General features: G+C 40.1%; 1 protein-coding gene across 1 annotated transcript; it reads right to left on the reverse strand.

Moving 5' to 3' along the window:
• Window positions 1-9123: 9123 nt before the first annotated feature.
• Window positions 9124-10897, reverse strand: LOC308397492 (inositol polyphosphate-4-phosphatase type I A-like). Its single transcript, XM_080883420.1, has 3 exons — window positions 10653-10897; window positions 10377-10587; window positions 9124-9329 (listed from the first exon to the last, which is right to left on the reverse strand). The coding sequence occupies exons 1-2, from the start codon at window positions 10863-10865 to the stop codon at window positions 10534-10536; spliced, it is 267 nt and encodes an 88-aa protein (XP_080739546.1). The 5' UTR covers window positions 10866-10897; the 3' UTR covers window positions 9124-9329; window positions 10377-10533.
• Between the last annotated feature and the right edge of the window lie 205 nt (window positions 10898-11102).

An 11102-nucleotide genomic window follows, 5' to 3' on the forward strand; every position in this document is an offset into this window, starting at 1 on the left:
ACAGGAGGGAGAGCTCATGTCATCTCTTCAGGACACATCACTGGACCCCAAGAAGCTCTCCCCGGAGCTCCCTTTGGCTGCTGGGGTCGGCATACGTTCAACTTTAAAATCACTCTTGGTTCTTGGCTAGCTTTGTGTTAGCATCCTTTGTGTACTGATGCTTGCAAGAAGCTAAAGTTGCTTTGGCAGAATTTTCTTTCTCATATATGCACACATAAGGAGAGAGATGTTTTATAAGCTTTAGTCATCACCGTGCACTTTTCCTGATTCACACAAAATACAGCAATCTGGCACCTTCCCACAGAGTCTTGCACGAGTATTAAACATGTTCATTTGTGCTTTGGACTGTCACCAGATTTCTTCTAGAAGTTTCTTGCCAGTCAGCAACTATCTTGGCAACACCACTTGAGTTTGTGTGTTGCATGCTAACATCCTTATCATATGTGTAATAATAATACTAAAGCTTCATCTTATGCACACACAAAAAACAAATATGGCTCCTTCGTGCAGGGTTTTCTGGTATGTTCATTTATGCTTCCCAATTAAAAAAAAAAAAAAGAAAAAAAAAAAGAAGAAAAAGCAAAGTTCTTGCTTCTCAGCCACTGCGGCCACATCCTCACCGTTTTTTAGGCAGTTATATAAACATACTGTGAGTGAGTCATAAGCTTAAATACAATAGTTGAAGGAACAAAAACTTAATGTTTAAAAATACCAGTCAAATCTGATTAAAGTAAATAAATAATAAGTATACAATGTAGTTTTAAGACTTCTCAATGTTTCGTAACATTAATGTTCTATGAACTCGTGAGTCCAGAAATCTGAATGTCATGAAAAGTATTTATTATTCGTGTATTATTATTTTACAATACAAGGTTGTTTTTTCCTGATACTTCATGCAAACCACATTTCTCCAGGCCTGTCCTAATCAGCTTACTCAGTATCACTAGATCCAATGCTGCTCCTCCAGCAGAGCACACAAAAGTAGGAGAGACCAGAGATGCCATGGCTTAGTTAGGAGACTGTTTGCTTCAAGGCCACTAGAGGGTGCTGCCATAAAACTACAATAAATGAATTGACCTTTTGACCTGCTCACACTCTTTTATGCAAAACCCTGCTGATGACACACACACACACACACACACACACACACAGATTCTAGGTCTGACCAACCGTCTCCACCGTGGGCAAAAAGATGACAGTCAATAAAATTCTAAAATTTTATTTATAAACACAATGAATAGTAGTTAAAAGTCCAGTGTCCCATTTAGGTACAAAGTAAAAACACACAGTCCAAGGCCAGAGCCAGCTATGCCACAAAGCCAGTTGCACTCCACACGTTGTTCACTTCAACAGGGGTAGCAATTGTCCTCTGAGACCCACCACCCTGTAAGTAGAAAGCCTGCACAGAGCGACAAAATAAGACAATTCACTATATAATTCACAGCCCATCCATCCCAAACATATCAGATCATTAGAGGTTTTGTCACATTACATACCTGCACTGAGAGACAAAATAACACAGCAGTGTTTGTAATGTGGGCTATAAGTAGACTAGCATATCAGTGCAATCAATTACACCTGCCTCCAATTAGTCCAGCCCTTTTACAGTCATTGACTGGGTGAGAAAACACGAGCAAATCAACCCAAGAGACAAGCAGGAAGACTCTCTGAAGGCTCCTGTGGCTGCACAGGCAGTCTTACAATTACGAGGTTGGAGAGTTGTTTCAAAATGTTCACACTGATTTCACATGCTCATTAACTCACAACCAGCTGACCATATATATTTCTGCTGCTGAGCTGCTTTTTGATGGAGATTTTCTGAATTTATTTTGCTACCATAAGAGCAGACTCCATGCTGAAAGCATGTGCACTGTCACTTGCAATGAGTGGCACTAATGACGCTAAATTTAATTACAGGTCATGGACAGCCTTCATAAATGCTCATATTACTCACCCACACTGAATTCCAGCACAGGTTCATCTGGGTCCTGACTATTTCCTGCAAAGTAACACAAACGTCATCAGAACATTAAGTCAGAGAAACAACATTTGGAGCTTTTGTACATGATAAATTATACTGCAGTAGTAAAACAAAGTCAAGCAGCAGTACATTTATTAAAATCACCTTCAGCTGTAATATTTAAACTGATTTAGTGTCAATTTAGATTATGTTTAGATTAAAATGAAACTAGTACCCTTGTAATGTCTTTTTAAATTAGAGGTAAATATTTGTATATTTTTTACATAATATAATTATATTTACTGGATTTTCTCTCTATTGTAGTTTAGTATTATAGTTATTACTTGTTTTTTATTGACTTGTCTTGTTTTTACAATGATTTGCTCTGAATGCAGCCTTTAAAGAAAAGACTATCTGTTCAGTAACTATCCATCAGACTGGGTCCATGTTACCAGCCAAATGGGTAATAATTAAAGTAAGTTTTGAATTACGTATATTTGGGTGTTTAGGTGACACTTTTGCAAAAAAAAAAAAATATAATTAGGTTTAAAAGAACTAAACATGTATGTATTTAAAAACAATAAGTGTGTTAGAATTACTACAGCAACAGCTTGTAGCTCACTGTACTATTTTTGAGCACAACTTTGGTGCTTTTGCCTCATTTTTAAATCAGTGATCCCAGTAGCACAGTCTAAGCAGAGACCTCAGTGCTTGGCAAACAATCAATAGAATCAATATAATTATTAAAAAGAAACAAAATAAATGCCAACCATATAAAAAAAAACATAAACTTAAGGAAAAAACTAAACTTGATTTTGTGTCTTTAGGCTATTGTTAACAGCAAGCATGAGGTTAGTGCATATGTATTATTATTGGAAAGATTACTGCAAAGAAAAAAAGGTTGAACCAGGAGGGGGCGATATTGCTCTTCTTACCATGAGTTACATGCAGGCTATTACTTACCATGTCACTCACATTTATTTCACAAAACAGCTGAACCCACTTAATTCGATTTAATTGTATTTATGCAGAGCTGAATCACAACAACAGTCTCCTCGAGGTGGTATAGATTGTAAGGTAGAAAGTCTACAATTAAAAAGAAAAAACCTCAATACAGTGGGAAGGAACAACTCACTTTTAACAGGAAGCACCCTCTGGCAGAACCACGGTCAGGGAGGGGCAGCCCGCTGCGACCCTTTGGGGATGAGGAGACGAAAAAGGGGACAAAAGACACACTGTGGACGAGAGCCAGAGATGAACAAGAACTAATTATTGAATGCAGAGAGGTGTATAAACACATGGTGGGAATCCCCCAGCAGGGTAGTCCCAGGGTAACTAAGGGAGGATTCATGGTCACCTGATTCAGCCCTAGCTATATGCGTTGGCAAAAAGGTAACTTTGAAACTTAATCTTAAAAGTAGAGATAGTGTCCGTCTCCTGCATTCAAACTGGGAGCTGGTTCCACAGAAGGATGATCCCCTTCTACTTCTAAATATCCTAAAAACCACAAGGAAGCCCACAGTCTGAGAGCAAACTATCAAACTACGAGGTCTTTAAAATAAGATGATTATTCAAGACCTCATGTGTGATGGGAAGGATTCTGAATTTGATGCTGGACCCACAAATCATAAAAGAGAAACACTAACTCACACACACCAGAAAGTGCCAAGAATTATAATTATATGTAATTTAGTTTTGCGTTCCTTTATAATGCTTTCAACTATACAAATAAGACACTTCATGGGGGCGCCTGAGCCTTGTAGACACAACAAATACTGAACAAACCTCATGCGCCCTGTTGTTGACAAAACGATAAAAATGAATGTGTACTTCTGTCTTATTTAGGTCATTTTTGTAGTTTTTGTAGACAGACTACTGTAATTTCTCAATAAAATGTCGCTTATTATCGCTCACTCTCAAGAACAAAAACGTGAGTAATTTCCCAGTAGCTCACCATATTTGGGATCTTCTAACATCCACACTTCATGTTTAAACGGTGGTGCGGAGGCGGTGTACCGTCGCAGGCCGGATGTAGCATTCAGCGCGGTGTGCCTTTTTTTCAGTTGCTAAGCAACAGATTTGTCCCGCCCCTTTCGTTATGACGGGGCGGGCCAGTCCTTTGACTGGTGACGTTTCTTTGTAACGTCACCTGACGTTACAAAGAAACGTCAGGTGACGTTACAAAGAAACCTTAAACCGACCTTATATATAGACCTGGCTGTTCAGTTGAAACGCATTCACACAGCGGGACAGCAGCGCTTTAAACGTTCAAACACGGAGTTTAACACAAAACAACATTTTAGACATAAAAAACAAAAAAGTGAAATGGCAAGCTCGAACTGTAACACAATGACAAATGATGAAACAGTTCAGACCAATGGGGATAATTCTACAGTACATGCTTTGGTATCCCTCTTGAATAACTTGTTCAGTAGTTTTTCGATCAAGCAGTGGGGAGAGCTTATCTCAGGCTATCCGGATTGCTTCACCGCTAAGCGGCTTGTAGGTTTTGTAGAGGACGTAATGGACCTGTGTGCACAGTCAGTAGCAGTATCACCACTGAGGTCTTCCCAGAACTCCCCTGTACATGAAAACTGTTCTGTCCACACCACTACTGGCAAAACGGTTTTGTCACGTGTGAAATTTTTGGACGATTCTGCTGAGCAGGAGTTTGATACAGCACAGAATATAGATGCTAACAGCCAAGAAACAGCTAACACAGAAGAAAGCTGTCAAAATGCTGACCAACACAGTGCTGCAAAAGCAGAAAACAATCCAATTCCAGATCCCCAGCAGCAGAAATCCTGTGTTGAACATGAAGCCAGCATCCCACCGTTAACAAACGTAAGTCAAACGGAGTCATATAAAAAGATACAGCATCACAGATCTTCTGTAGACTGTGAGCCACCTGAAAAAACCTTAGACTTTGAAAGATGGTTAGAGACATTAATTCAGGCTGTGCTTTCAAAGCTTGGTAAACTTTTAAAGTGCCCTCATTCTCACCAAAAACGTTTGTTGGATCTACTCTTGGACAAATTCAAGGGGATGGATTTGCATTTAGACCGAAAAGTGCAGAATTATTTTGACTGCATTGCTAATGCGATTTTCACTGATATTTGTGACAAATTACATAAATTGTCACTAATATCATTGGAAATGGGGAGGAGTGGGGAGGAGGATTCAATGAATTTAATGGAACAACCAATATTTAATATCATAACTACTTCAGTATTCCAAGAACACCTGTTGGCAGTAACAGTTACTGATAGACTGGAATCATATGAAAAGAAAGAAAGATGCAGATTTTCAGTGGAAATCTTTGTGGAAGGACTGATTTCCCAGGTTTCAAAAAAATCAGGCACAGTCTTCAGCATTGAAAGTGCTGAAGCCATCTCCAACCGGCTTACCATGAAAATCTGGACTGAAATCAGGGCCAGATACGACAAAATCCCACCAGAGAAGTTCAAGAAACTCAGCGAGAGGGTTTTCAAATCCCTCTGTAAAAGATGGAAGCATGCATCTTTGGTGACATTCTGGCAATTAAACTTCCAAGATCTTGATGAAGATATTGTTAAAACTTTCAAAAGAAAGATATTCACAGAACCAAGTTGCATATCTAAGTGCTTCTCATCGGTGCGTGCATTTTTTGGGAGGTGTAAGGGAAGAAACAAAGTTTCCACTTTATAGTGACATCGTGATATCAACAGCAAAATATTTTCTAAAACTCACTGGACACTTTAAATGAGCTAGTTTTACATTTAGATCAGATCAAGTCATTTTTGAAATCCCCAGGAATGGTCGCGGCAGATGGCCACCCCGCCCTGAGCCTGGTTCTGTCGAAGGTTTCTTCCTCTTAAAAGGGAGTTTTTCCTTCCCACTGTCGCCTCGTGCTTGCTCAGAGGGGTTTGTTCTTTTGGGGTTTTCTTTTTAATACTGTAAGTTGTTACCTTACAGTGTGAAGCACCTTGAAAACACCATTGTTTCCTTTGGTGCTATACAGATTGAAGTGACTTGCACTGACAACATAACTAAGCTGGGACTTTAATTTAACATCAATAAAATTATAAAAATATTACATCTTGATTTCTGCTTGTTTTCATTGTCTGTGACTTAATGAATACAAATGTGTAATTTAACAGATTCTTTCTTTATGTTAGTCTGACCGGTGATTCCACGTTGGCCTTAGGTGTTGGCGCAGATACGCTGCAGCCCCTGAGCCATTAATGGCCCAGCACACTACAGTAAAAACAAAACAACAGCCATCTGTCCAACTAGGAAAGGAAAATAATAAACTGCCTCCTTGGAGGCAACCTGACTCAAAACAGTTGCAGTCCAACTCAGACCGACTGCAATCACTCTCAGGCAGATTGATGAAGATCTGCAAATAACTGTTGTCTAATTTATAAACGCAGACAGATTGCCAACACGTCTGTTCACAATAGAGGACTGTACTTACATGGTTGCAAACTGGTTGTTATCTTGCTTATATGAAAACATTGCTTTGGAGCAATGAAACTCAAACACATTCATTTTTAAAATGCTTCAAAATGAAATTTTGAAATATTTGGCTTTATGCTTTGAAAGTGCCGTTGTGAGTGGGAGTGTGAAATCCTTACTTGATGTGTTCCCTTTGCCTTTACTGTTTTCAGTTTTATCAGTTTTCAGTTTTATTTGTCATATGCAAGTTAGCACAGGGTCAACATTGCAATGAAATGTGTTTGACGAGCAGCAGTCACTCAGCAGCATGGTACAGTAGAAGAAAATATAATAAAATATAATAAAATAAAATAAAAAATAGAAAAATAGTAAAGAGCAAAATATTTGAAAGACGTGGTAAAAGAGAAAAGATGACTAAATATATATATATATATGTATCTATAAATATATGTACACTAGTGATTAAATAAGAAAATCTTGAAAAGAAATATGACGGGAGGTCAGATGGGATATTGCACAGGAATGAGCAGCAGAAAATTACAGTATTACTCAGACTTTTAATAGTCATATTGTCAGTTTTGGCCGACGGTCATGGGTCACTTCCACTAAAATAGCACGAGACTGGAGTAAAATGTACTTTATTAATGAGAACACATGGTGATACAGCAAAGAATCCAACCCTTCTGAAAAGCAAATGGCTTCCTGTTATACTCTACCTGATTCAGGTGAGCATCTGGAATAGACCAAGTCTGGGGGTCAGCAAACCAAAGGGAAACAAAACCCTCCCCATAAGAAAACCACTACAATATAACCAACACGTTCTCACTCCCAAAGCGTAACATTTTACGCTAGGTGACAAATCGTCACCATATTACGTTTTTGGCTACCCACCACGTTCCTAAATGACGACCTCGGAAAAAAGAGGAAATATGAGAACTGTCTGGACTGAATCTACACATGTTTGCTCTTTTTCTTCAAATCGCTTAGAAACACGCTATTTAACATCATTAAAGTCCTGGTTAAGGTCAGGAATAAGGTTATGGTCAGGGCTAGGGATAAGGTTAGGTTTAGGGCTGGAATACAGGGCTGGAACGTCTATTACCGCGGGAGCGTCATTGCACTGGATTCCAGCCATAGCCCGCCGCGTACCATAAGAACGCCGAAGGTCTCCTTTCACGTTCCTCAGGAACGCCGCGGGACGTGACAAAACGTCGACATGTTACGCCTCGGGAGTGAGAACGGGCTGCAATATAACACATCATAGACATATGAAGATTTGTAACAAGTCCTATAAATAACTCCATAACATATAAACTTCAGTCTCTTCTATATACATTAAAACAGCGGTCCCCAACCTTTTTTGCGCCACGGACCGGTTTATGCCCGACAATATTTTCACGGACCGGCCTTTAAGGTGTCACAGATAAATACAACAAAATAAAACTAGTACCGATACCGGAAAAAAAGAAGATTTATTCATAACACACGTGAAAGACCCAGGAAAACAGAGTTAACGATAAAAACGATAACAAAATAACGATAAAAAACGATAAAAACTCTGAAAACCATACATTTCACACCCGAGCCTCATCTCTCGACCAAACGACGGTCCGTGGCCCGGCGGTTGGGGACCGCTGCATTAAAACACCTTAACCACACAGTTAGGTTTCAGCCCTCGCTGACTCAGAACAAAGTAAGACAATCAGAGTTCGATTGGTTTTTACTTGTGCAGGGGAAGCCTGGTCGGATTCTCAGAGTTGCAAGCTCTACACCCAAACTCAGACAACTCCAACTCCAGCCTTTTATTGAATGAAAACAGTTACACAACCGCCCATTGTAAACCCCATATGTTGTGTGGTAAAAGCTAAGGCACTGTGTGTGTGTGTGTGTGTGTGTGTGTGTGTGTGTGTGTGTGTGTGTGTGAGTGAGAGAGAGTGTATGTGTGTCTGTATACGTGACTTCCTGCTTACAAACGTTTTAACCGCATCTCTAGTCATAAAAGGGTCATCTCCCCTCAACCTCGTATATGGCTTAACCTCTCTAACAGTCCACCATTTACATGGTGAGCCCATAAAGGGCAGGAAGTGAACATTCCTTACCAAATAAGGAAACCAGAATCTTACATAGATTGTGCCTGCAGTTGAAAACTATAGCTAGTAACATCCCCAACATCCTACATGTGGGGGAGGAACAGAAAATATCTGAACATACAGTTCAAGACAAGGTCCAAGCACAATAATGACAACTTTTAACAAAATCACTCCAACACACACTCCCCTAGCCTGGCACATTGGTTTTCTCCAGGAGCTCATAAGCAGGTGATTGAGCTGCTTTTACTCTTTACAAAGTGAGTACTGTTAACACTTCTCTTTTTACATATACAACTAATTTAGGTTACAGACAAATGATTAAATGTGAACAGCTCTAACACGGGTTCTTTTCCTGACACAGGTAGGATGGCCAGTCCCCCTGTCTCTTCACCTTTAACGAGTCACTTAAATAACAACCCAAAAAGCCTAATAAAGAATCACAATCAACCAGTGTGTGTTTTTCTTCATTACGGTTTTTAAATACAAATCAGTCAGTCAATTAATAAAAATACAAGTAAGGGTAATGGAACCCCTGGTCTCCATTACACACATAAATACCATAAAGACACTAAGTCGTAGAGCTCTGAACTCCTTGCTTCTATGATATTTACACTTCTTCTTGGCCTTCTCCTTCACTCTGAGTCACTCCAGGATAAACGCATCAGCTCAGACATACAATAATTAAAATATGTGTAGGTGACCGTTTGGCAGAAGACGATGTCGAGGCGGTACTGCAGTGACACGTCCGTGGCTATCGTCGGGGCGGTGTCCTGCATCAGAAGGAAGTCAATAGACTTCTTGGCTTTGTTGCTCATCATGGCGCTGTAGTCCGTGGGCGTGGCCTGCAAAAAGTGTAAATAAACCATCAGAGACCAAACACAAATATGCCTTCCAACCACTAGTTTAGACAACATCTTGCAAAGAGTGTGTATTTCAGAGTGCAGTTGTTTTTAAATTTGACAGAAACAGAAATAAAGACGGAAGAGAAGGACAACAGGGAAAGCAGAAGCACCGACACACTGAAATCTTTTAGGGTCAAGCTCCAGAACTAGCCACAAATCCTGCTGGAAAGAACCTAAAAATACTTAAAAATACTTGCAGAGATCGAATGGAGCCGTTAACTCAAAAGCCTGGTGTCAGGCATGTTCTTTAATAAATAAGAAACGAGCTGATATGTTACAGACCCCAGTCTTTACGTAAAGAAAAAGCTGACATTTAGAGCGGTCTCGCAGCAGATTTTAAAACAGTGACACTGATTTGTGGGGTTTTTGGGCACAAATTTGAACCTTTTTGTTTTATCCATGTCCTTGAACACAGCTCGTGACTTGGGCGCTTTCATATGTACCGATTCATTTAGGTTTGTGCACTGAGGCCAGATTTAGGTATTAAAAACGAGTCAGTCATAACACTTCTTACATTAGTTAAAAAGCTGAGCTTACACTAAACCAACATTTAAATTTCCCCTTGTGGGACTAATAAAGGTATATCATATCATATCATATCATATCATTACTAAAGTATTGCTGCAACATTGTAAAGACAAAGATGACACACAGACCAGACATAAAACACTGAACACTTTTTAAAGACGAGTCATTTAAGAGTATTTTCTCATAGAATAAAGTCGGCTGATATGGTGAAGGAAAAATCTGCTCACGAATCCTCCAACTTCTTAAAAGTAAGGAGTGACCTGAGCTGGAAATCAACATGAGAGGGATGACTCAAGAAGAAGAAGAAGCAACAAGAAAAGAAAAACAGAGTTCAGAGTTTAGTTAAGATATCAAGCTGTATCCACAATGTGTGCCAAGAAACTAAGCTTGTCTGTTGTCATGCTAAAGAAATAAAAAATCTGGAATCAGAAAACAGCCAATAACTGCTGATCAACTCACCCACTCCTCTTCGTGCCAGTCCACGTGCAGTGACGACTGGCTGTTGTGACCGCTGTACTTTGCTCTCAGCGTATCCTGGTCATTGCGGAGCACTACTTGTTCAGACTCAGCGGAAGGAGAAGCTTTGGTTGCGATGTACTCGTACTGCGTTCAGGGCCTAAATAGCTGAAGCTAGCAGCTTGCAGCCGCACACTGCCACCAGCTGACGGGTCTGAAAGGAAGAGGGTATGAATGAAATATGAAGCGTCCCCACGTAACGTCAAACACTTTTAGTACCTTGTCAACCAGACTGGCGAGCGTCCACTCCAGTCCGCTGGCCGATTGGTCTTTGGCAGCTTGAGACAGCCTCTCTGCGTAATAGCTGACCTGAGTCTTCAGCGTGTTGACGTAGGCGATGATCTCTTTGGCTCGGACAGTGTCCTGGGGTATGTGGATGATGACTGAGCTGGAGAGGGCACTACTGCAGGGAACAAAGACACACCGACACATCTGTATCCGAGCTGGGACTGAGGACACTCACCAGCCACTTTATTAGGTACATGTGTTCAAAAGCTTGTGGCAGCAATTTAGTGCATTTAGTCAAATAAAGACAATAGAGTGGCCTGCAGGTGTATATTTTTGTAATGTTTCTGTCTTATGCCTGAAATATGCTTCAGCAGGAAATATACGCTGTAACTGGAAACAACAGCATGATGGACCGGTTTAGTGTTAAGAGGTGTTACATCT

The sequence above is a fragment of the Rhamphochromis sp. 'chilingali' genome (assembly GCF_963969265.1).
Source record: "Rhamphochromis sp. 'chilingali' genome assembly, chromosome: 5".
NCBI classification, from domain to species: Eukaryota; Metazoa; Chordata; class Actinopteri; order Cichliformes; family Cichlidae; genus Rhamphochromis; species Rhamphochromis sp. 'chilingali'.